The sequence below is a fragment of the Anolis sagrei genome, chromosome 6, assembly GCF_037176765.1.
Source record: "Anolis sagrei isolate rAnoSag1 chromosome 6, rAnoSag1.mat, whole genome shotgun sequence".
In the NCBI taxonomy this organism is placed as follows: Eukaryota; Metazoa; Chordata; class Lepidosauria; order Squamata; family Dactyloidae; genus Anolis; species Anolis sagrei.
In genome coordinates, this window is record NC_090026.1 from 106,522,189 (window position 1) to 106,546,417 (window position 24,229).

Consider the following 24,229-nt stretch of genomic DNA (forward strand, 5'->3'; position numbering starts at 1 on the left):
ACCCTTCGTAATTCATCTGTGTTTTATTTAAAATACAAATGATTGTGACACTATAAATATAAATGTGATCAATGCATATTACTGTATCTATCAAAGTCACTATACCCATCAGCAATCACCTCCATGTGTCATATAAATTTCCAACTATAAATAGCGGTAACTGAATTGTTCGTATATAATGTAGTTTAGATTGTTTCCTGCAAGATTCCTATATTCCTTATTCAGATAAAAGATTTTTGTTTGCATAGAAACAGTTAATAAGGATCATAACATATTAGATTTGTTTAAAGCAACCTTCAACATGTAAAATGTTTTAATCTACTCTTTCTAGGGGAAAAACTGAAGGTAACCTCAGAGTAATGACTGATGTAATTGCTGGAACATTGGAACCTGTAATTATAGAATATTCTCACTAAGAAATGAATAAAGGCCCTGAGAGATTTCACTTCTCATATTGATTTGTTTGTACAATGTTGTTTGCAACCAAGTGTGTTTTGAATATGAATGCCTGCATTTTAATTCTTCAATGTCAATTGATTTTTAGTTAGCTTTAGAATGATAAACACAGATTGGAAAATGTGTCTTCTGATATTTTTACAAAGTTTTCCAATGTATTTCATATAAGAATTTTAACTTCAGTATTTCCCGCACTGTTTTTTTGCTTCATTTGTGAAAATGATGTTACCAGAATGGTTTAATTTTTTTTATGGAAAATGGGGAGACATTTGAAATATTTTTGAACCATTAATTTGAGTTTATTTAAAAACATTAAGGGAAATTGGACTCTCAAAGGTAGTATTTGGTAATTTGGTAGTAATGGTAGTGTGATATTTCTTGGTATGAGAGAATGTGATTTGCCCAAAGATTTCCAGTGCAGATTAGGGATTTGAACCCAGTTCTCCCAGAGATTGAAGGTTTATCCGAATTGACTGCTTAATCTGTTGCCAATCCACAGCAGTAAAGTTTATTACTGGCTCCAGAGGTAGTCAATGCATTATGACAAAGAATCTACCTCATCCAGCTGGCCTAACACCGGTTCAGCCCTGGTCGACCATCACTTTACCTTCCCTGTTATCACTACCAAATGACAGGGTAGCTCTGGGAGAGCTCTGGGAGAGCTCCTGGCCATGCCAAATGCTATGTGCTGACATCAACAAAGGAGACTGCATGACCAGAGAGAAAGAGGAGGGAAGGGACAGTTTATCCAGCAATAAGGATCAGAGGTCCTTGGCATCGTGTAGACATCAAGAAGTGACTTTATAGTCATTTGGAGGTGGGTGTGGGGCTCATATGGGCAAGCCCTTAGTCCCATATCACAAGTCAACAGGTATTTTTCATCAGATACAATTTTAGATAATTCTTACAGAGTTTTTGGACTGAATTCTGTGTTTATTTTTTTCTCTATCACGTGTAGTTTTTGCAATGAGACTAATTGAATAATTAATGCATTTATGCACTGATATCAACACAATCTAATTGATATCAGGGTGTAAATGCATTAATTCCTTTGTCCTTTTTCCCTTGACATTATTAAGTAATCTTTCCTAGACTTTGCTATTTTACCAGTAGTATTGTACATATATTGAATTGTTGATGTTTCTTCTGCTGAGTCTAGTCCTCATTTATGTATATCTTCACTATGCAAGTTAAACAGATATGGTGATTAAATGCAACAGTGCCAATTTGTAACCAAACCAGTCCCTTTCTCTGTGTTCTGTCCTACCTAACTGTAACCTCTTGTTCTGAGAACAGATCAAATGGTTTGGTCACACCTATTTCTTTTAGAGTAATTTATACTTTTTCATGATTGATGTAATCAAAGGCATTGCTATAATAATCTATAAAGCACAGGCTGCTGGCACTGCATTAAATTTGATATCAGCTTTGGGAAAAAAATCTAATTCCTTTTAATCATTACACTATCTAGTAGTGTTACACAGGCAGTGGAAGAAACAAATAGAATAGATCATAAGATTCCTTGTATTGGCAAAAGGCCTTTGTCTTGGCATGGAGACCAAATTTCTCTAAGAATAGATTTATCAAATGTCATGAACAAATAACCTTTTTGGACTCCTCTGCAGTTTTATTCACATATTACAAAATGCTATTGAAGTAGTATGAATTGATAGTGCCAAAGAACTACCCATCCCTATTGTGTAGTGAGTTTAAGAACATATGAGAACTGTATGACAAACCTATGTTGAGCTAGTGTTAGTTTTACCTGAAACAAGTACGATATTTTATAAACCCAAGGGCCTTTTCACACTACACACCTATAGCACTCTGATTCTGATAAGGTGCAGTATATTTTCACACTACACAACTATGGCACTCTGATTCTGTTTTAATTTCCATGGTTTCATCCTGTGGAATCCTTGGATTTGTAATTTAGGAAGGGATATTTATTGCTGTTGATGTAGTGTGACCTCACTACAGTGTTTTACAAGAAAAAGAACAGGAAAAAACAGCCCCATGCTTTCAGGCTTACAATTTAAAATCACAGGGCACACAAGGAAAATATATGGCAATTGGAAGGAGGATTTGCTTCTACTCAAATGAAGGGTTATAAGGCATGATCATCAAGTTTGCAGATGACACCAAATTGGGAGGGATAGCTAATACTCCGCAAGACAGGAGCAGAATTTAAAGCGATCTTAGCAGATTAGAGAGATGGGCCAAAACTAACAACAGGGACAAATACAAGATACTCCACTTAGGCAGCAAGTGCTTATAATGAAGATGTGGCTTTGAAATTATGTACCTTAATATTTATGGAGGATATGTTTTGATGTTTATCAATATGTTATAGCTAACTTCAAAAGGTGTATCAAAATCCAGTTTCAGAAATTCTGGATTTTACTCAAATCTTTGCTATTTTAGTTACTGCAGCCAGATTACTAGCAGGAGCGGTGCTCAGGAAGCATACAACTCCTCTTTTGCATCAGCTCCACTGGCTGCCAATTTGCTACCAGGCACAATTCAAAGTGCTGGCTTTAGCCTATAAGGCCCTAAATGGTTCTGGCCCAACTTACCTGTTTGAACGCATCTCCCCTTATGAACCATCTAGGACGTTAAAATCATCTGGGAAGGCCCTGCTCTCAATCCCACCTGCGTCACAAATACATTTGGCAGGGACGAGAGACAGGGCCTTCCCAGTGGTGGCACTTCGGCTATGGAACGCCCATCCTAGGGACATTAGATCGGCCCCCTCCCTTTTAACATTCCAGAAAAAAGTCAAGACTTGGCTTTTTGAGCAAGCATTTGAAAATGCAGTGTAACAGACATAGAATATGGAACAACTGGATGATGAGATTGGACAACGTTTTATCTAGGAGACGCAAATGATTTATGTGTTATTGATCTTGTTATGGTTTTATATTATACGTTAATGTTTTTAAATGTTTTAAATATTTTTATGGTGTTGTTGGGCATTGAATTGTTGCCTCTATAAAGCACCTTGAGTCGCCTGCGGGTTGAGAAGGGCAGTATAGAAATATAGTGTATAAATAAATACTCCTTGCCAACTATTTTGCCAACATATAATTCTAATTTTTTTGTCCCTGTTGGTTCTTTGCCATTTGTAATATTGTCTGACAGAACCCTTCTACACTACCATATAATCTAGGTTAGCAAAGAATAGGTGTTTCTATGCTGGTGGGAAGCTGCCCATCAATAAGGTGCAGTATATTAATGATGAAATGAATAATAAAGTTGGGGCAATAACACATCCCTGTTTGCCACCTGATTCCACCTTAAATGAGTCACTTTGGAAGCCATTGCTGTTCAAGACAGTTGTCATCATAGAGCAGTGGTTCTCAACCTGTGGGTCCCCAGGTGTTTTGGCCTACAACTCCCAGAAATCTCAGCCAGGTGTTAGGATTTCTGGGAGTTGAAGGCCAAAAACATCTGGGGACCCCAGGTTGAGAACCACTGTCATAGAGGATCTGCAGGATGATCATGAATCCAGGGCAGTTTTTTTTTTTGGAGGATGGTCCAGAGAACACTGTGATTCACTGTATCAAATGCCTTTGCAAGATTAATAAATGCCATTTTCTTGGAGCTGTCGTGCAGTTAATATCATTTCCACTGTTCCTCTGTAGGGGCAGAAGCTGTTCTGGGATTTCAGGAGGATGTCTTCTAAAATAAGTAGAAGGCGTGATGATGGTTGTGTCTGCTGGGATTTTCTCAGTCGGCCACACTTTTTCAGTGAGCTAGTGGAGTTGTGGTGTCAGCTCAGGTCCACCCTCTTTAAAATTTCAGCAGTGACCTCCCCCCCCCCCCCCCCCCCCCGCTCAGGTCTGCTGGCTTTGTTATTCTTTTGTTGACTGATGGCTTTGCTGACTTCCTCCAAACTAGGCAGTGCTGCAAGTTCCTCCCTGGTTTGTTGTTACAGGATTTGGGAGACAACCTCTTCAGCCACGTTACAGCTGCGGTTAAGGAGATTATGGTAGTGCTCTTTCCAACATAGTGCAATTGATTTTTTTATCCTTCAGAAGTTTGAGTCCATCTGATGAACATAGAGAGTGTTTGGCATGATATGTTGGGCCATAAATGACCTGTGTGGTTTTAAAGAATCCTCGTGTATCATAGACAGCTGCAGAGGGTTGGTTCTCTTGAGCCTTTTTTGTCCACCAAATGTTCTCGAGTTCTCTGGTCCTTCTTTGGACCTCAGCTTTTGCACTGGCGTAGATCTTTTTTCTTAGCAGCACAGTTGGTGTCTCACAGCTATATTTGGAAGGCTTTCCTTTTCTTATTGATTAACTGTTGGATCTCATTCTCATTTTCATCAAACCAATTTTGATGTTTCTTAGTTTGATTTCTAATGGTTTCTTCATAGGTTATGATGATAGAGGTCTTCAGATTATTCCAATGTTCCTCAACATTTTCAGGGTGTTCTATGGGTAGATGATCCTTGACTGTTGTTTGGAGAAGGGCTTGCTTAGAGGGTTCTTGAAGAGATTGGGCGTTCATTTTATGCCTTATCTTTCTTCCTTGGAGTTTGCATTTGGAGGCTATTTTGATTGCCATCATGGATTGAATTAACCTATCCATCAGGCATCAGCACCTGTCATGGCTCTTGTGAGAAGCACATCACAACGTGTATAATTACATAGTCTAAGGGGTGCCAGTGATTTGACCGGGTGCTTCCATAATGTCTTAAGCTTGTTTTTCTGGTGGAAGAGCATGTTAGTGATGGCAAGGTTGTGTTCCGCACACTTGGTGAGAAGTAGGATGCCATTTGGGTCGTTGTTTTCAACCCCATCTTTTCCTATGATCCCTGACCACAGATTGAAGTCTCGTTGAACTCTTGCATTAATATCTCACAGGAAGATGATTTTGTCCTCACTGGGTATCTCCAGTAGGATGGTGTCCAGTCAATTTTTTTCTTGATGTCTTCTTCAGCATCTAGTGTTGGTGCCTAGGCACTTACAATAGTTGTTTCCTGGTTTTTGGCAATATCACTTTAAAGCATTGAGAGTCATTCGCTAATGCTGATTGGTGCTTCGGATAGATTCTTCACCAGGTTGTTTCTGATAGCAAAGCCAACTCCATGTATTATTCGTTTTTGTTCAGGCAGTCCTTCCAGATTAAGATGTAGCCTCTTTTTTCTTCCTCCAGCCATCCCTTTCCTGCTCTCCGGGTCTCTTAATGTGCTCCTGTATCGATGTTAAAGCATCACAGCTCTCTTCCAATAATAGCAGTACTGCGTTCAGGGCATTCATTGTCTGTGTTATTCAACAATGGCCATAAATTTAATAGAGAAAAATTGAAAATTTTACATTTAGGCCACAGACCATATGCACAAGTAGAAGATGGATGCTTCAGCAGTACTGAAAAGTACCTTTGCATTATTGTTGATTACAAGAGGAACTTGAATCGCAAATGTGATTTATACAGATGTCACCTAACTCTACTGCTCCTTTCCACCTAATGCTAAGGAAGCTGTCCTGAGCTTAAACCAGTAATGAACGGGATGAGGATATACAAATTGAAACTTAATCCAGACAAGACAGAGGTACTCCTGATCAGTCAAAAGGCAGATCAGGGAATAGGGATCCAACCTGTGCTGGATGAGGACATACTCCCCCTGAAGACACAAGTCAGCAGTTTGGGGATCTTCCTGGACTCAGCACTGAACCTGGAGGCCCAGGCATCTGTGGTGGCTAAGAAGGCCTTTGCACAATTAACACTTGTGTGCCAGCTACGCCCGCTCCTAGAGAAGCCTGATTTGGCAACTGTGGTATACCTCAGTTACATCCCGTCTGGATTACTGCAACACTGTCTATGTGGGGCTGTGTCTGAAGACTACTCGGAAACTTTGGCTGGTCCAAAGAGCTGCAGCCAGGTTTATAACTGGGGCTGCCTACAAAGAGCAGACAGCGCTAATGCTTTTATGTTAAGCTGCTCAGAGTCTCCTTCGGGAGAGATATGGCAAAATAATAATTATCAGACTGACAAAGTTTTGGAACACAATATGCCAGACATCACGATTGTGAAAAAGAAAAAAGTTTGGATTATTGATGTCACCATACTGGGTGACAGTCGCATTGGAGAAAAACAACAGGAAAAACTCAGCCGGTATCAGGACCTCAAAATTAAACTGCAAAGGCTCTGGCATAAACCGGTACAGGTGGTCCCAATGGTGATCGGAACATTGGGTGCCATGCCAAAAGATCTCAGCCAGCATTTGGATACAATAAACATTGACAAAAGCACGATCTGTCAACTGCAAAAGGCAACTTTACTTGGATCTGTGGGCATCATTTGAAAATACATCACACAGTCCTAGACGCTTGGGAAGTGTTCAACTTGTGATTTTGTGATATGAAATGCAGCACATAGATCTCGTTTGCTGTGACATACTGTGTTTTTGTGTCAGTAAAATAACAACAACAACAACAACAACAATAGTTTGGATTATTGATGTTGCTATACCAGGTGACAGCTACATTGGAGAAAAACAACAGGAAAAACTCAGCCGTTATCAAGACCTCAAAATCAAACTGCAAAGGCTCTAGCATAAACCAGTACAGGTGGTCCCAGTGGTCATCGGCACACTGGGTGCCATGCCAAAAGATCTCAGCTGGCATTTGGGTACAATAAACATTGACAAGATCATGATCTATAAACTGCAAAAGGCCACCTTACTTGGATCTGCGCACATCATTAAAAAATACATCACACAGTCCTAGACGCTTGGGACATGTTTGACTTGTGATTTTATGATAGGAAATCCAGCATATAGATCTTGTTTGCTGTGACATACTGTGTTTTTGTGTCAGAATAATGATGATGATGATGATGATGATGATTTTGATGATGATGCAAAGAAGGCAAATGCTATCTTAGTCTGCATTTATAGCAGTTCTGCGGAAAATGATGTTCGTCAATATATGATGTACCGTACTATTATGTTCTAGTCCAGGCATGGGCAAACTTAGGCCCTCCAGGTGTTTTGGACTTCCAACTCCCAGAAATCCCAATCAGCTTACTGGCTGTTAGGAATTGTGAGGGCTAAAAAAAACCTGGAGGGTTAGAATTTGCCTATGCCTGCTCTAGTGTGAACAAAACATAGTATTTATTCTGAAAGTTTGGATCCACCAAGGACAGAAGTCAACTAGTGCACTGTATCAGTAGTTGCTAGTACAACCCTTGATCTTTTTTCATATAAGGATGTGGTTCAACAGGGAGGTGGTAGGTAAAGGAGAAAAATGTATGAAAAATACACTGTAGTGTGGACCACATGTTCAAAACCTTTGATAGTGAAAAATATATAACCTTAGTTCATGAAGGGGAGGAGCATGAAAATAATTCTGAAAGTTGCCTCTTTTAATAGTACTTGTGGGAGAAGTCAGGACCACCTCTAAAGGTTGGCATGTTGGCTAGAATCCTAAGACTAGCAAAATAGCTTGTTGTCCAAATAACACCACCACTTTTCAATGAACATCCAGTATGAACAGAGGCAATATGTGGAAATGTAGTCCCACCTTTTCTTAGTTATGAGGGCTCTTTTTTCCATAGTCTCTAAAAATGAGGACAGCAATAGAACATGGGGTTCCTTATCTAATTTAGTTAATTCTAGGTAACAGAGATAAAACTATCCGTATAAAAATCTGCGCCTTGTCCTGACTGAGATGGTTGTCATAGGCCCCTTCCACACAGTTGAAAAAAATCCCACATTATCTGCTTTGAACTGAAATTATATGACGGTGTGGACTCAGATAACCCAGTTCAAAGCAGATATTGTGGGATTTTCTGCCCTGCTATTCTATGTGGAAGGGCGCTTAGTGATGGTAGAAAGGAACAGTATTGGTTAACTTCCCATTGCTATCACTAATCAATCTCACTGAGCCTTAGGTTTCATCTACACTGTAGAATTAATGCAGTTTGGCACCACTTGGAACTGTCATGGCTCAATACTATGGAATCCTGGGACCTGTAGTTTTACAAGATCTTTAGCCTTCTCTGCCAAATAATGCTTATGCCTCACCAAAATAAAATCCCCACAATTCCATGCACTGAGGCATGGCAGTTAGTGTTGTCAAACTATATTACTTTTACAGTGTTTATGTGCCCTTAGTCAGGGGTGGAAACAATATAGCCTTGTCAAATGTATTGTTAGATTGCAATGCCCAGCATCCCTTGCAATTATCTACTCTGGATAGGGCTAATCAGATTTACATTTCAACATCTGGAGAACCACATGTGTCCCAATCCTGCTTTAGATAGTATTCATTATACAAAAGTGCCCAGTATCAAATACATAGTTAAATCACTGGGCATTTAAAAATCTCTCACTATTTGTATTATTGTGGTTGACATCTTATCAACATGGTATCTATGAAAAATATCCATTTATCATCAGAACACAGAAGCATGATCTAAATCCTGTAGTATGCTTCTAATTCTGTGTTGTTTTTAAATTGTCTTAAAATGAACAGTGTGTGACATACCCCAATTTCTCAAAGACAGAAATGCAGTTTCTGACAGAGATTATAAAAATAAAATACAGTGCCAGCTATTTCAGCCTTCCAGAGACCTTGCCGTTTCCCAGCTGTTTACCCTTGAGATGTAAAATGGTAATTTGACATAGACTAGCAACACAGTGTGATGTGAGCACCTACGTAAAAGGCTGTACATATGGAGCATGCTCAGTGATGTGAAATGCCAGTTACCCCACCCCCACAACACACCCAAGCTCTGAAGGGATGGGATGAACTTTGCACTTGCAAATGCTGTATTTTGCACATAATTTTAAAAGGTTTTTCTTTACAAGCACTGTATTTAAACAGTAAAAAAGAGACAGAGAGCAAAGAAGGCACTTAGAAACAGAAAACAATAAAGGCAGAAGGGTGTGTTTGTATGCCGATGATTGCATCAGTATAGCATCTCTTACAGTCTTCTTTATCAGGAATTTTTTCCTTTTTGAATGAAGGACCATTTGTGCTTCTTAATGCCATGGGAAAATTAAGAATTTATTGGAGCTAGAACAGAAATATTGAGGGCTTGCAAAGCTGAGGGAAGGAAAGAGCTTGCAGCAGAGCATGGATAGGAAAAGAACAGTGATTCTGCGGTGTTTGCTGTGCACATGTTTCATGAGAATCAGTGCTGGGCTCTGCAGCTGCGGACAATAACTAAGCTGTCTGGCTAATGAAGGCCACCTGGATCAGGCTTCTGAAAAGAGCCAAAGGAGGACGGCTGAAGAATTCTGATATCTGTGTAAGCTCTACATTTCGATTTGCTGGCATATTTTGCTTTGCAGGTGTATTGGGACCGGGAGGAGGAGTGCTTGCATTCATTCCGTTTGAATTAGTAGGTTTTCCTTCTTTTATTACAACCAAGAGACAAGAGAAGAAGAAGAAACAGAGGTGAACATTGTTTACATAGTTATTCTGGCAATATAACCAGTGGTTTGACATGTATTTGACTCCAGAGTTCTTCTGTCAGCTCCAATTTGATTTGTGGTCGTTCTTTGTTTTTGCTGAAGGGCTGAGTTAGCTTTGAGCCATGTTCTTTTTTTCCTGCTGGGGGGAGAGAGAGTGTTAGGTGAAGATGTGATGTGTAGTTAAGATGAAATTTGCAGCTGAAAGCTGAAGCTGTGGTCATTTTCAAGAGGAACTGTGTTTTTCCAACTTGACATTTTAGTTTGAATAGGACTTTAGAGAGATGTGAATTTGTTGCTTTGCTTATATATCCTTGAAACAGTTGTATGCCCTTCATCCCTGCACTGCACCATTGGTGTTATTCCACACAAGCTAGCTCTGTGTTGCAAAAAAAAAAGGGCATAGTTACTAGAATGAGAAGGAAACAGAAAGCACTGAGCTAGAGAAACCACGCTGGGTTCTTTTTTTCAGGATGGCCTCAGTATTCAAATAATTGACATGCTTGTTATTTTTCTCATTGGTGCTACTGTGTTTCCTATTACATCAGGATTTCTATTAAAGTGTAGAAAATAAGAGACTATGACCTTTCATAACAATTTTTAAAACAGGCACCAGACTTTATCTCTAACAATAATTTATCTTCCTCTTGTTCAGGGTTCGGCAGACTCCTATACCAGCCGACCATCTGATTCAGATGTATCTCTTGAAGAAGACAGAGAGGCAGTGCGGAGAGAGGCAGAGCGACAGGCCCAGACACAGCTGGAAAAGGCTAAGGTAAAGTGCTTCTCTGTAGTCTTGGTTTTGTTTGAATATTCTTTAGAACCCGGTGTCTACTGAATTATCTAAACTAATACTTTGATGCACTCTGATTTCTCTAGTGCTACTACCTTGGAGAATGTAGTTTAAGTTCTCTTTTAAGGTTTTTTTGTGTGTGTCTTCAGACATATATGGAGGATGCACATCAAGCACACACATCTAGTAAAATAGACAGTGAATAGAGATATTGAACTATATCTGTGAAATTTAACATAGAATCCTAATTTCTCTCTCCTCACAAAATGACTTCTGGTATCTTAAATGAGTGATTTTGGATTGTGAATGTAAGTACTGTGCCAAAGACATGTCTAATTTTCTAACAACATTTTTTATCCAGAATATAACTGTCACATCTTCTTTTCCACAATGTTGCTGTTGTATTCTTCATCTTCACTTATACCATTCCACCTGTCTAAATATGTTTCTAGTTAATTTTTTATCAGCTTCAAAGCATCTATATTTAGAATTCTACACTTTGTATTTTTTGCTCTCACTTGTTCCTGGCATGGCTTTTAATTTTTCTTTCTCAGTGGTCCATATACTCTTAATCTTTCCCTTTCTCATCTAGTTTTATGCATGTAATTATTTCAAACCTGTGATTCCAGAAACTTCGTTATGATTTACTACTAGAGCCTAGAACAACAAATGCTGTTTAAGAAAAAAACATATAATATTAGTTTAAAACAGTGTTTCTATAAACATTTTACAGGGCCACACAAAAAGTCATTCAGTGCTTGAGCACTGAACATCGTTTTTAGTTGGATGGCTCTGCACTCTTTTCTGAAAAACTTAATTTGTCTCTCTCTATATATTATCTATCCATATCTGTTCCTTCTATCAAATTGGGTATTTTAAGTTTTACTTTGTCAATAGAAGTCATTGTGTGGTGAATACAAGTTGATTCACAAAACAAGTGTTTGATATTTTACCGAGTTTAAAGGCCTGGACCATATTTATCGGTAAATGCAGTGGCATTTTTTGTTGTTGTTGAGGTTTGGGTATGCTCAGGCTATGACATGCTTGACTGATCAATTTTGTTTGTACTTAAATATTACCAGTCTCAGCAGTTTTAAGTTTGGACTAAGAATATGTATAAGTTGTTTGACTGAATGCAATTGCCAGAAGGAGGCTAGCCATATGGCTCATAAATGCTTTTTAAAAAGGAGAACAGTGCTCCTATTATATTAAGGGAGTCAGTGGTAAGAACTCTTCTTTAAAAAGTCATATTTTGATACTAATGAATTATTTGTCTGCCAGTCCCATTTTCTAGCATGATGGCAGTAGTTGATGTGTTTGAAAGAGAAATTATTACTCCATTCAAAGCATTCTTGGAGCCTTGAAGGATTAAGATTATTTTCAGCCAGAAATCATACATGGTTGGAGGAATGAAACTCCATTGGTTTTCTTGGTGGATGTTTTCTTCTTCTGGCAACTAAATAGAGCAACAGCATTCTGCTTTATCTCTCAGCAGCTTTCAGTACCATTGCCCATGGGATGTCTTGCTGGTATGGGCCTACATGGTACACTGCTTCAGTGCTATATATTCACTAAAGGTGATGCTAAGGAATTATGAATTAGCTCCTTTACTATTAGTTTAGTCTGCTGGGTTCTATTTTTTTTAATCCATGCTATTTTATATCTGCACTGAATAACCAAGGGAGCTTTATCAGCAATAAAAATATTATGCCAAACGCCCTGTATACTTTTTGCAGATAAATTGAAACAGGTTGTACAGTTTGGAGGACCAGATTTTGGGTCCCATGGTGGATTTGATATTGATAAAAAACAGATACTGTTCAACAATGGAACTCTCTGCCACAGAGTGTGGTGGAAGTTCCTTCCTTGAAGGCTTTTAAACAGAGGTTGGATTGATACCTGTCAAGAGTGCTTTGATTGTGCTTTTCCTTCATGGCAGGGGGTTGGATTAGATGGCCCATGCTGTCTCTCCCAACTCCATGATTCTATGATTCTATGCTGAACCCATTCAAACTGGATTGGCTTCTGTAACTCAATTAATTGGCATGTTAGGTTTGTTACTGGGGAAAGTAACACAGATTAGATTCCTGTGATGTACGCTTTTCAGGTTGCCCTTGAAAACAAGACCCATAAATTATAGCTAATACAAAATATGGCAGTCAGACTACCTTCAAACCTCTCTTTAAGAAGGGTTTTTCTTTGGACTTTCGATCTTGTGATCAGGAGCTGTATGAGAGCCCCTCCCCCTCCCCCAAAAAAACCTCTGCCTCATTTTCAGGCACTTAGTATAGTGTCTGATAAGAAGTGGCTTTCTTTTACTGATAGCAATTACCTCCTCACCTGCCCTCTTCAAAATTTCAGCAGTCCAACTTGGATAGCTAAAAACATTCTGGTAAACTTCAGGCACAATGTCCCAATGAGTAATATCTGTGAAAGATAGGTGTTCTCTTTTGCTATTATAGCTAAAACCATAAGCTCCTTGGAATAAGGCTATCTTGATAGGCCTTCTCCTCATGTTATATGAACTTGCCTGTCAGTTATGGTCATTATGAGAAGCCCTGCCTTGTTTTCTGTTAGCAAGAGACTTGTGCTTAATGTTCATATGAGGCAGCTTTGCGGTGACAGAACATGGTTTGTGGAACTCTCTCTTGTGGACAATACAGCTGGCCTCTGTCTTTGGTGGTATTACGCAAGCAGATGTATTTCAACAAACTGTTAGGAGTTTTTTAAAGGGGTTTCTAGAAAAATTGATATTTTCCAAAATTATATTACAGCTCTAAATTTTATTATGAAAATGTAGGTTTGTAGTTGTTATTTAAATATTTTCAAAAATTAATTGTAGAAATTCAGATTATCTAGTAAAGCTTTTCTGTTGAATTTGTCAGCTGAAGGATAATGTTGTTTCATCAACTGACGGGCAACTGGTTTAATTCTAAATCTTGGAGATAGAAAATAATGCTGTATAGTAGTATAGTTTGGGTCAGTAGCACTTGCTTTATTCCTACCTTGATACATCCTTAAAATTATGGAGTCTGGTACAGCTGAATATTTCAATGTAAGACATCCACTCTAAGAAAGACTACCTGCACATATTTTATTATAATTGCCAAGTGAAATTACACAGTGAAATGGGTTCAGATAATACAATCTTAACAGAAAAATCTGAGTGGCGTTAGAGCACTCACTGCTAAACCGATGCAGCTCTTGCTGATGAGTAAATCTGTGTGCGTGTTGCTATGGGAATTCGGCTTAGTGATGCTGACTTGGATGCATGGACAGCCCTTATGTAATATTCATGACCTCTAGCAAAGCTGCTATAGGAGTTAACAGAGGAACTGCCAGCAGACCATGACTTTAGAATACTGTATTTCCATGCATCAAAACGATGTTCTCACTACAGCTTGTGAAATAAAGTCTAGGTCTGACATTGTCTCTGACTGTACAACAACTTGTAAACAGGGAAAGTGGGAGGCCAATGTTAGTGCTAAGCTGTTTCCACATTAGTATTTTAGTACTATGTAAATGTTAAGGTCGGAATAATTTGTGCATAATAAGAATAATGATGCAACACTAGAAAGGCAAATCAATGATACACTTTTTTCAGGAAAGGAAAATGTATTAGTTAATATACATGTTTGACTGTTACTTGTAATTCCAAAATATGTTTGAGCTGATTTGGATTTTTTTTAAAAAGTATTATGATATTTCAAACATATAATTTCTGCTGCTCACAGATTAATTCTTTGCTTCTACAGTCAAATATGAAAATGATATCTTGATTTACCATCACTTTTTTGCAGCGCTATTCTTGCACCATTACTGCTTTTTATCTACTATAACATTTAACTTATGCTGATCTTTGTGCACCTTATTAAAAAGTTTTCCTTCCCCTTTTCCAATTTATGTGCTGTTTTGCAAGATCCAAATAATATACCTAATTTGTTTTCAACTTTTAACAGCATACACAATCACAAATTGTGATCCTAATTGGTCTGCTAGTGATTATTTTTTACACAAATGTAGAAATATAGACATGCATAATATAAAAACTGAATAGAATAATGTCACTGAAACCTAAATGCCTATTAAGAAGAGGAAAAAGTCGAGCCATTTAAAGTTCTAAATTAATATATAATTAATGGCATTTATTTTGTTTCCCAACATGAGGACAGATTTAGAACATGGGTTGATGGAAACAAACTATTTTTTTTTCACTCTTGATACCTACTTTATTTTTTATTTTAGCATTGTTTAACAAGCTTCTTTAGTTGGAAAAAACACTCAATTCCTTAATTAACAGATTAATATTTGGGTGGAAAGTAATGCACAGAGACTGCTGTGCACAAATTCACCTTGATGCTTTAGATTGCTATTCTCTTTCTTTTTTTAAATGTAAAAACAACTGAAAAATTTGCCATCATTGACAGAGGATTCAGGTGTTGTTAAAAGTGCTCCCAGTTGTCCTCTTCCCCATGAAAAGGAAAACAGATTTCCCCTGTAGGCAGAGAAACAGCTTGGCAGTTATTTTTATCAGACAAAGGGGAGGAAAGAGTTAAGCAGATTCCCCTGTTCACCAATATTGGCAAATATGACCCTGTAGATGTTTGGGAACAGACACTCTCATAATATCTCACTGTTGGCTATGATTGAAATGTTAACATTGTTGTGTCATCTTGTCATTGTCAAGTCTATAAAGTGAAAGTGTGTATCTCCTCTTTCTAGACAGTTTGGTAGAGTTCATCATAATTTCACACCATATGCATGCTGAGCGAATTCATATGTCATAACAAACCATGATTTTTATTAGTTGTGCTTTGTTCCTTAAGCCACAGATTTTATGGCAGATGACCACACACTCAACTCATCTGTCCCATTTCTCATTGGAAAAAAACCCCAAAAAGCCAAGATGGAAACATGTCACTGTTTAGGGTTTGACTGTCTCAACATGCCATTGTAAAAAGGGGGGAAGAAAACAGGTCTAGAACAAATAATAGATTCAGATTGTGGCTTGTAGCTTGTTAACAAATTAAGGCTTATTAGTTAGAGGTAGGTTTTCACATCACAACAAGGCAGATTTCAACAGGTCATGCTGAACACCCTCTGGGGGGTGGCTACTCCTGCCTGCCAGAATCCAACTGTCAACCATCACCCAGGGGACCTTTTCACTGACCATCCCAAGAGTGAAATGACGTGCCAGAATAATTTAAGACACAGTGAAACACCTATCTCTTTCGGCAGGCCTACCCAGTCAGTTTTAATCATTAATTTTAAACTCTCATCTCGTGTTTTAATCTTTGTTCGGTGTATTTTAATATGTATTGAATAGAAATATGTTTTAATATGTTTATTTTATAGAAATGCATTTTAATATGTGTATTTTATAGAAGGCCTACAATGATTATGTGTTTTAACTACGTTGAATACTCATTCCAAAATGGCACCTAAAACCAATATTACTCATACAGAAACACACACAGTGCAAAGATCAGCATTTGTCACTGCATCTGCAGATTTTGGTACCAGGAGGAAGACCTAGAACCAGTCCCCTGTGGATACCAAGGGCCAATGGTATAATGTTTTGTTCTGTTTGTATCTCGATACCTTGTGTATATGCAGTGCATATTGCTACACAAGTTGAATCACATGCATCTAAGTCTTCATTTAGAAAGTGTAGAGACGGGCCAAATGTGTCAGACTCACATAGGGAAAGCTCATTTTTAGGCCATGTCATTTAGGACTTTTGTCTGGATTACATTTCAGATTGAGCTCAAGCACCATGACAGGATCAAGGGAGTTAGAAGGAGAGAAAAAAAGAATTAATTTTCTCACGAAAGGAGGAATCACAGTTGTTATAAGTGAGTAAGGAGTGATGATAGCAAATGGAATAAGCAGCAGAGCTGAAGGAAATGACAAAAGACCAATAATGACACGTTATATGAGATTTTAGATGAAAACAATGGATGGACAGTAGATGTGGCACTATGAATTAATGCCAAATTAAATGTCTGTTTGTAAAGGTTAAGAGTGGTCATATTTTTACAGTAAGGATGTATTTGCTACGTTGATTTTTTTTTTTTAGCATGGTAACATGAATAGGTTTATTGTGGAGATCCTACAACACTGTGGGTCAAATACAAGAAATATTTCGTGAACTTGTTTTACACTAGATTTTAAGTGGAGAATTTTGCATTTGTTACATTTTTAATGAAAAATATTAACTGCTTGAAATAGTCAAGAGGATAATAATCTGAGACTGACATCAAAACCTAAATGTACAGTACAGTGTTATACAGTAGTTTGAGCCTAAGGAAATCTTTCTTGGCTCACTCAGTCATTCAGATAAGGCTGCTACTGAAATTAATGTTCCCTGAAGGAATCTTTGAAGAATGATTAAAAGTAGACACTGACAGTTGTATCCTCACTGACAGCAGAAAGTAAAAGGAAGGCAGTATTTCATTCAGCATTACATGCAAATAAACAAATGCCAGAATGTACATAGCAGTAGAATGTGAAGCCTTGGTATTTTCATTTTCTACATAATTAGAGAAATAATCTGGAAAACTGTGTAAAAGGAAGCGTTTTCATATATTCTACCTCTCTCATTCTCTGAGTGATAGAGGTAAAGGGCATATCCACAGCAGAAAAAAATAAAAGGACTCTGCTTGGGCAGTTACAGATTTTCCAATTCAAATGGAGGCTTTTGTACATCTCCAACATACAGACTCCTAGTGCAAGCACCCAGGATCTCAGTCTGCAAAACATAGTAAGCAACCCCCCCTCCCCTTCAGTTTGTGTAGTTGTTTGCCATTTTGCAACTCTTTGCTTCCTGGAAAAGGACTTAGAGAATTGTAAGTGGCCCATGGATCATCCTGCTATAAATAATGAACATAAATAATGTTTCCAAGAAAACATGGAATCATAAGACTCAGTACTGGCTAGCTATGAATCCAGATAATGTTGAGTAGGCTTTAAGGGTTGAGTGGAAATAACCTGATGGCAACTATTTGTTAGATTGCGAACAGGATAAAGACTGGAGGGAGACAAGGTGCTGGATGTAGAGTTTGGCAGAGCTGTCTGCACCTTTCCCGAAAGAGTGTCCATATCAGATGATGTTTTGACAATCACTCCAATACAACAGATAACATAATAGAAAGCAGGCCTGGATCTTTTCCATAACTGAAATCTAGCAGGATAAAACAGCCTGGTTTCAGACCCAGGTGTACTGTATCTGTTCTCTGCTCAGAGTTTGGAGTAATACTACAGATTATTGAATGAGTGACAGAGCAGCATAATAGCAGAATCTGATTTCTCTCTAGAAGAGTTTGGAGAGTAGATGAGTCCTTATTTTGGCAGAAAGCTTGGACAGAAATAATAATAATAATAATAATAATATATAAATAATAATAAAATAATGATTCCCATTTGAGAAAACCACAGCGTTCTTCAGAGAAGATGTCAGATTGCAGATGCACATTTGTAGTGGTTGTATCTGCCTTAAAGTCCCTGCGTAAGGAACTGGAACATTTCAGCGATCGCCAACTTATTATGTGCGAGGGTCATTTTAAATGATAAATTGATGTTCCCTCATTATTAGTGTACTTGATATTTCACACACAATATAGTGCAGTATTAATTCAGGTTGAAAAAAAGTGTCATTTTGCATTTTAATGACTTCTAATATGTCATGAAGTACCTCTACTTTTTAAAAAGCCAGTTTTCACATGATGAAAGTAAACTACAGGTGGAATTCAGGCCAATGTTTGTTTTCAGGATTAAAAAGAAATATTTAATATCATCATCTAGAGCAGGGGTCCTCAAACCTTTTAAACAGAGGGCCAGGTCACAGTCCCTCAAACTGTTGGAGGGCTGGATTATAATTTGAAAAAAAAAAAAACATGAATGAATTCCTATGCACACAGCACAGATCTTATTTGTAGTTCAAAAACACTTCAAAGCAATACTATAATTAAAATGAAGAACCATTTTAACAAATATAAGCTTATTAGTATTTCAATGGGAAGTGTGGGCCTGCTTTTGGCTGATGAGATGGGATTGTTGTTGTCGTTGTGTGCTTTCAAGTCGTTTCAGACTTAGGTTGCCCCTGAGAGATGGCTGGGTAAATGACCTTGGAGGGCCGTTTCTGGCCCCCCGGGCCTTAGTTTGAGGACCCCTGATCTAGAGATTACATGGAAAGACATGGGATGCATCTGTATTGTAAAATTTATGCTGTCTGATACCATTTTAACTGTTGTGGCTCAATGATATGTGTGTGTACTTTCTAATTTATTTTCTAGTTATTTATGGCTCTCAGACTTCTATAGTTTTGCAGTTTGTTTTATAGTTAAGGATTAAGTGGTCTTTAATTAGTCAGTCATCCTTCACTTCTTGTGATGAGTTTTAAGTTTTCATGTGTCTTTCTTTATAAACTATAATATTATAACAATAGGTGCAATACTTCTTTTCCCTCATGTACAGGTTGAGCATGCCTTGTCAGAAATTCCAGAATCTCTTTATATATCTAAATACAGGTATTCCAAAATACAAAATAATCTGAAATCCAAAACCCTTTTGGTTTGAAGGAATGCTCAACTTATATCAGAATTGTATCCTTCCTATAGGGATATTTGTTGTATCTAATAAGGTCACTGACCATTCTAGCCCAGTACTAGCTATTCCTACTAACTGGTAACTAATAGTCATGGTCCCAGTATTTGTATAATTTGTTTCATTTGTGTTTTCATTTCATACCATCCATTCGAATGGCACAAAATGAAAATCTCATTTTTGTATGAAAGAAGGGGTGAAATGAAAGAGGAAGTTGCATGGTTACTGTTGCTTTGTTTGGTTTTCGGGCCACATAGCTTCCCTCACGTGGCCCCAGGAGTTCTTCCGCATGTTTCAGAGGAGGAGGGGGGGAGGTCTATGGGCCAATTAGAGCCCAAGAAAACAGTGACTCGCCAGGCTACATATGGGTATACGGCCACCAAAGCACCCATTGCGGGTGCATCCTTCAGTGCGGCCTGCTGGCTTGCTGCTGCCTTCTTGCCAGTGATTGCTTGCTTCCTTGCCTTGCCTTCCTTCCTTACTGCCCAAGTTGCTTTGCTGCCAGGGGAAAGATTTGTATTTTATTTTGTCATAGCTTGGCCACTTGGCATCTTTTAAATCCTTTTCTTTAAAGGGACTAGGAGTTTTGAAGGGGTGGGGCGGGTTTTGGTGCTGCGGAACATACATTGGGCCTTGAGGGGGTGGGCGGAGAAGAGGATCTCTTGTAGTTAGCGAGCTGCTTTTTTCTATTGGCTGTACTTTAATATTTTAAAACCTTTAAATCTTTACTTTATTTTTTATTCTTTATTTAATGCCCCCCCCCCCTTTTCATCCCGCTGGGTAGTATTGTGTGTGTTTTTTTTTTTTAAAAAAAAACCAACAACATATTTTTCAGAGGAAAGAAATTTTTGGGCTTCTGTTTAATACCTTCTCAGTTTAGAAAATCTACAGTCTCTATCTACAACTGGCCCTGGGAAAAACTACACTTTATTTCTCCTTCTCAATCTCTGTATTGCTTCTGGGTTGGGTCCCCACTCTCTTTTGGGCTCTGTAATGCTTTTATAAAACAAATAGAATAGAATAAATATTGTTATAGAATAAATATATTTTTGGGCTTCTGTTGAATAATACCGTCTCACTTTAGAAAACCACTATCTCTCTATCAAACCTTCAGTCTCTCTCTACAACTGGCCCTTAGGAAAACTACATTTTCTTTCTCCTTCAACTTTTCCTTTTCCTTGTTTCCATATCCTTTGTGCATCACCTCTCTTTTGCTACAATATAACTGCAGACTTTGTCTGGATTGGTGTGCGAAAGGGGTCCCGTGTCTCCCTTAAAGGGAGTCTGGGAAAAAAGAAATGTTTTAAAGGGGATTTTAGTTATAAAAACAAAAAAATCCCTAAAAATTGGGGGAAGACCCAAATGTTTTAAAAGCTGGTGGGCTAAAAGTGGTTGATATGTCCTCTTTGTGTGATGATTTTCACCTCCCTAGCCCTAATACTGAGAGGAGAGGGAGCCTAGAAAGCCCTCCTATTGCCACTAATGTTCTAAAAGAATTCGGATACAGAATGAAACACCCATTTGGATAGGTGCCCCATTTTTGGAAGCAGCAAATGAAAACTGGGCCAAACGAATGAAACAAAACAAAATGGATAGTGATTCCATACAAATGCACAAGACTAGTAACTAACAGTTTCAGAAAGAATTTTGCCAGTCCTACTTGGAGATGCTGAGGCAGTAGCCAAACATGTGTTTCATGCAAAACATGTGTATTATTCCTGAGCTTGTAAGCTTTCACCATAGAAAGATATGTTATTTGACTGAACCTCTCAGCTTAATTATGCAATATGTGGTAATCGCTGTTCGTGATCCCTAGTTATTCATTTTACTGGCAGAGCACTTTCAATCATAGAATGTTATAGACAAGGACACTATGGTTAAACTTTAAAAGTATGGCTTTAAAATTAAAATCTTACAATTACAATTAGTAGTAGAAAATACCAAAGCCTGCTGAGATAGAAATGCCCATATCAGTATATAATTGCTTGCAATGATACTTAGAATAGCAAATTAGGAAGGCAATCATACGAAGTGTTTTAATGATTCTAGTATTGTAAATTGTGAATTGGCACTTAAAAGAGAGATCAGGTGTCTATTCATTTTAGAAGCTTTAAAATTATTATAATTGGACCTCTTATTACCTGACTACAAAATCTGTGCACAATATACTTGTGCAAAACTACAAATTAATTATCACATTTCTTAATTCAAGTGTTAGTCATCCACTAACCCATCAGTGAGAAGCATGTGCAGAATGACAATATTATTTCTCTTATCCAATATTATTGTGTTTAATTGTTTGTATTTCAGCTCTCTCTCTCTCCTGGAAAAATTTCCCAAAAAGTAATATAACACATTAAAGTCTGACTTTTATTAACATGTTGTCATAGGTTTATTCTTAAGTAAATTTAAAATTTATAGTTATTTATAGGTAGACACTCAGGAAAAATTGTTAATATTACAGTTGATTTTCTAAACACCACCAGCAAACAATGTGACTGTTACATACTATTATACATAGATTGAGCAGCGCTTTACCAAAGTTTCCAAAATCCAAATAGTTTAGCATCCAAAATTGTCCACATGGTTGACGAAGATAGTGACGCCTTTGCTTTCTGATAGTTTGATTCATGCAAAAGATTATGTAAACAATATTGTATAAAATTACCTTCGTGCTATGAAACATAAATGAAATTCTTATTTAGACTTGGGACCCATTATCAACCTATCTTGTTATGTGCATATATAAGGTATTCCAATATCTAGAGGAAAAAAAACCAAAACATTTTTGGACCCAAGTATTTTAGATAAGGGATAAACAATCTAGAGTGTGTCGCAGTAAAATGATGACTCTTATATGGTACCTGAGCGGTATTGTAACAAGGGCTTAGTGGATTATAGTTCCATACAGGGGTGTCAAACTTACTTTCACTGAGGGCCACATCAAACTTATAATTGCCTTCAAAGAGTTGTAAGACTGTATAAATGTAGCTACCGTCTATATTCAAGTATAAGCCGTGTTTTTCAACCCTTTTTTTAGGCTGAAAAGGGGCCCCCTCGGCTTGTACTTGAGTCAAAGTGATTTATTATTTTACTCTGGTGTTATTTTTTAAAATTTATTATGTTACTCTATTTATTATTATTATTATTATTATTATTATTATTATTACATTTACATTATTTTACTCTATTGTTATTTTGATTACATTTATTATTTTACTCTATTTATTATTATTATTATTATTATTATTATTATATTTATATTTATTTATATTATTTATTATATTACTTATATTTATATTTTATATCATTTATTATGGCATTTATTATTGTTCTCTATTTATTATTGTTATTACATTTATTATGCAATAATGCCTCAATTAATGGAATTTTATTAGTATCTGTTTTTATTTTGAAATTTACCATTAGCTACTGCATTTCCCACCCTCAGCTTATACTTAATACGTTTTCCCTTTTTTGTGGTGAAATTAGGTGCCTCGGCTTATATTCAGGTCAGCTTATACTTGAGTATAAACATATGTTGCCCTGGTATTGAACGCATCACGAGCAACATAAAATGACAGTCCAGGCTGGATTCGGCTTGTGGGCCTTGTGTTTGATACATGTGGTCTAGTAATCTTCAAAGTTTCACTGATTTTTTTACATCAAGACCTATTGATTTCATTGAGTGCTGCTAACCTGAAGTGCATTTCTGTGTATATTATATTAATACACTTGTCTCATTAGTGTGGCTCCAGTCCAAGTTATTTCTCTAAATATCTGAGAATTTGATAGCTGATCATTTGGTCAGGTTTTACATTGCATGCAGGGTGATTTATTTCCCCTTTTCCTTTAAAAACAAAATGGACTGTTTATTTGCAAAAACAACACACAAGGACGAGCTTTAGCGCTCCCCCTCCCAACCAGCACCACTGCTGAGATCAAATTTACAGTCCCTTGAGATTTCAGTTTCCTAAGTCACACACGCATATGCATATGGCAGGAGACTGATCATAATCTCAGAACCACACATGGATAGAAAGGAAAGTGGGGGGAGGGGATAGTACAATAAATTAAAAGCTGATCCTGAAGCAAAATGGGAGGATAGAGTGAGCAAAGTGCTGGCTATGTAGAATGACAGGAAGAGCTAAAAGGGACAAAGATTGCTCTTCATAATGAAATAAGATTCCCATTATGGTAAAATAGAGAATAAGGCATGCAAAGTAATTAAATAGGTAAGAGAGAAAGTAATTGTTATTTTTCTCTCTGCAAAAAAGAGAGTCCCCTGAAGGGAAAGGTAAGGTCACATCAGGCCTCTAATATAGGGTTGATCAAGTTCTCAGCTCTCCAGCCCTTCATTTCACATATTTATATGAGGAGAAAGAAACCTCCAACACTTTCCCCCCTAATAGCCATCAAATAAGGAAAAGGAAACTGCTTTCTTTCTTCTTATTATTACTTTTCTCAGAGGGTTTCTGTGTCTTTGTTGAACTGACATGGAATCGTGTTAAACCAAGTGCATTATTTTAATAATAGAGTCATACCTCAGTTAACAAAGTTGACAGTGAACCATATTTTTACGGCTTTTCAAATTTCCAGCCCCCTTTCTCCTTTTTTTAGCAACATCACCAGTAAGAGGTTATTAAAGAACTGGAGAAACAGAGGAAAGCAGCCTAGTGGCACCCCCTCTGCTTGCCTCTGCCTTATCCCATTTTTAATAGGGACTTGAACATTCACATTTTAATATTGGGGTGGGGGGAGTGTTTCCTGGAACCAATCCCCTGTGGATACTAAGGGTCCACTGTACTATGAAGTGTTTATGTAGTATTTGTTTGATAAATTATACACTTTAAGCAGTATAACAGTTGAATACACTGGAAAGGTTGAATTCATTCTTTAAAAATTATACCTGCATATGGTAAAATATAATATAAATTTTAATCATTTCT

At 37.4% G+C, this 24,229-nt stretch overlaps 1 protein-coding gene across 8 annotated transcripts in view; it reads left to right on the top strand.

Moving 5' to 3' along the window:
- CACNB2 (calcium voltage-gated channel auxiliary subunit beta 2) overlaps positions 1 to 24,229 on the top strand; it is a 174,800-nt gene that overhangs the window by 108,028 nt on the left and 42,543 nt on the right. For 6 of the 8 annotated variants that reach the window (XM_060782361.2, XM_060782354.2, XM_060782362.2 and 3 more), the window contains one exon: positions 10,539 to 10,658. In XM_060782361.2, the coding sequence (XP_060638344.1) occupies positions 10,539 to 10,658 (120 nt within the window). Of the gene's footprint in view, positions 1 to 9,173; positions 9,721 to 10,538; positions 10,659 to 24,229 lie in introns of those variants that run through there. The other 2 variants (XM_060782358.2, XM_060782360.2) reach the window with 1 other exon arrangement.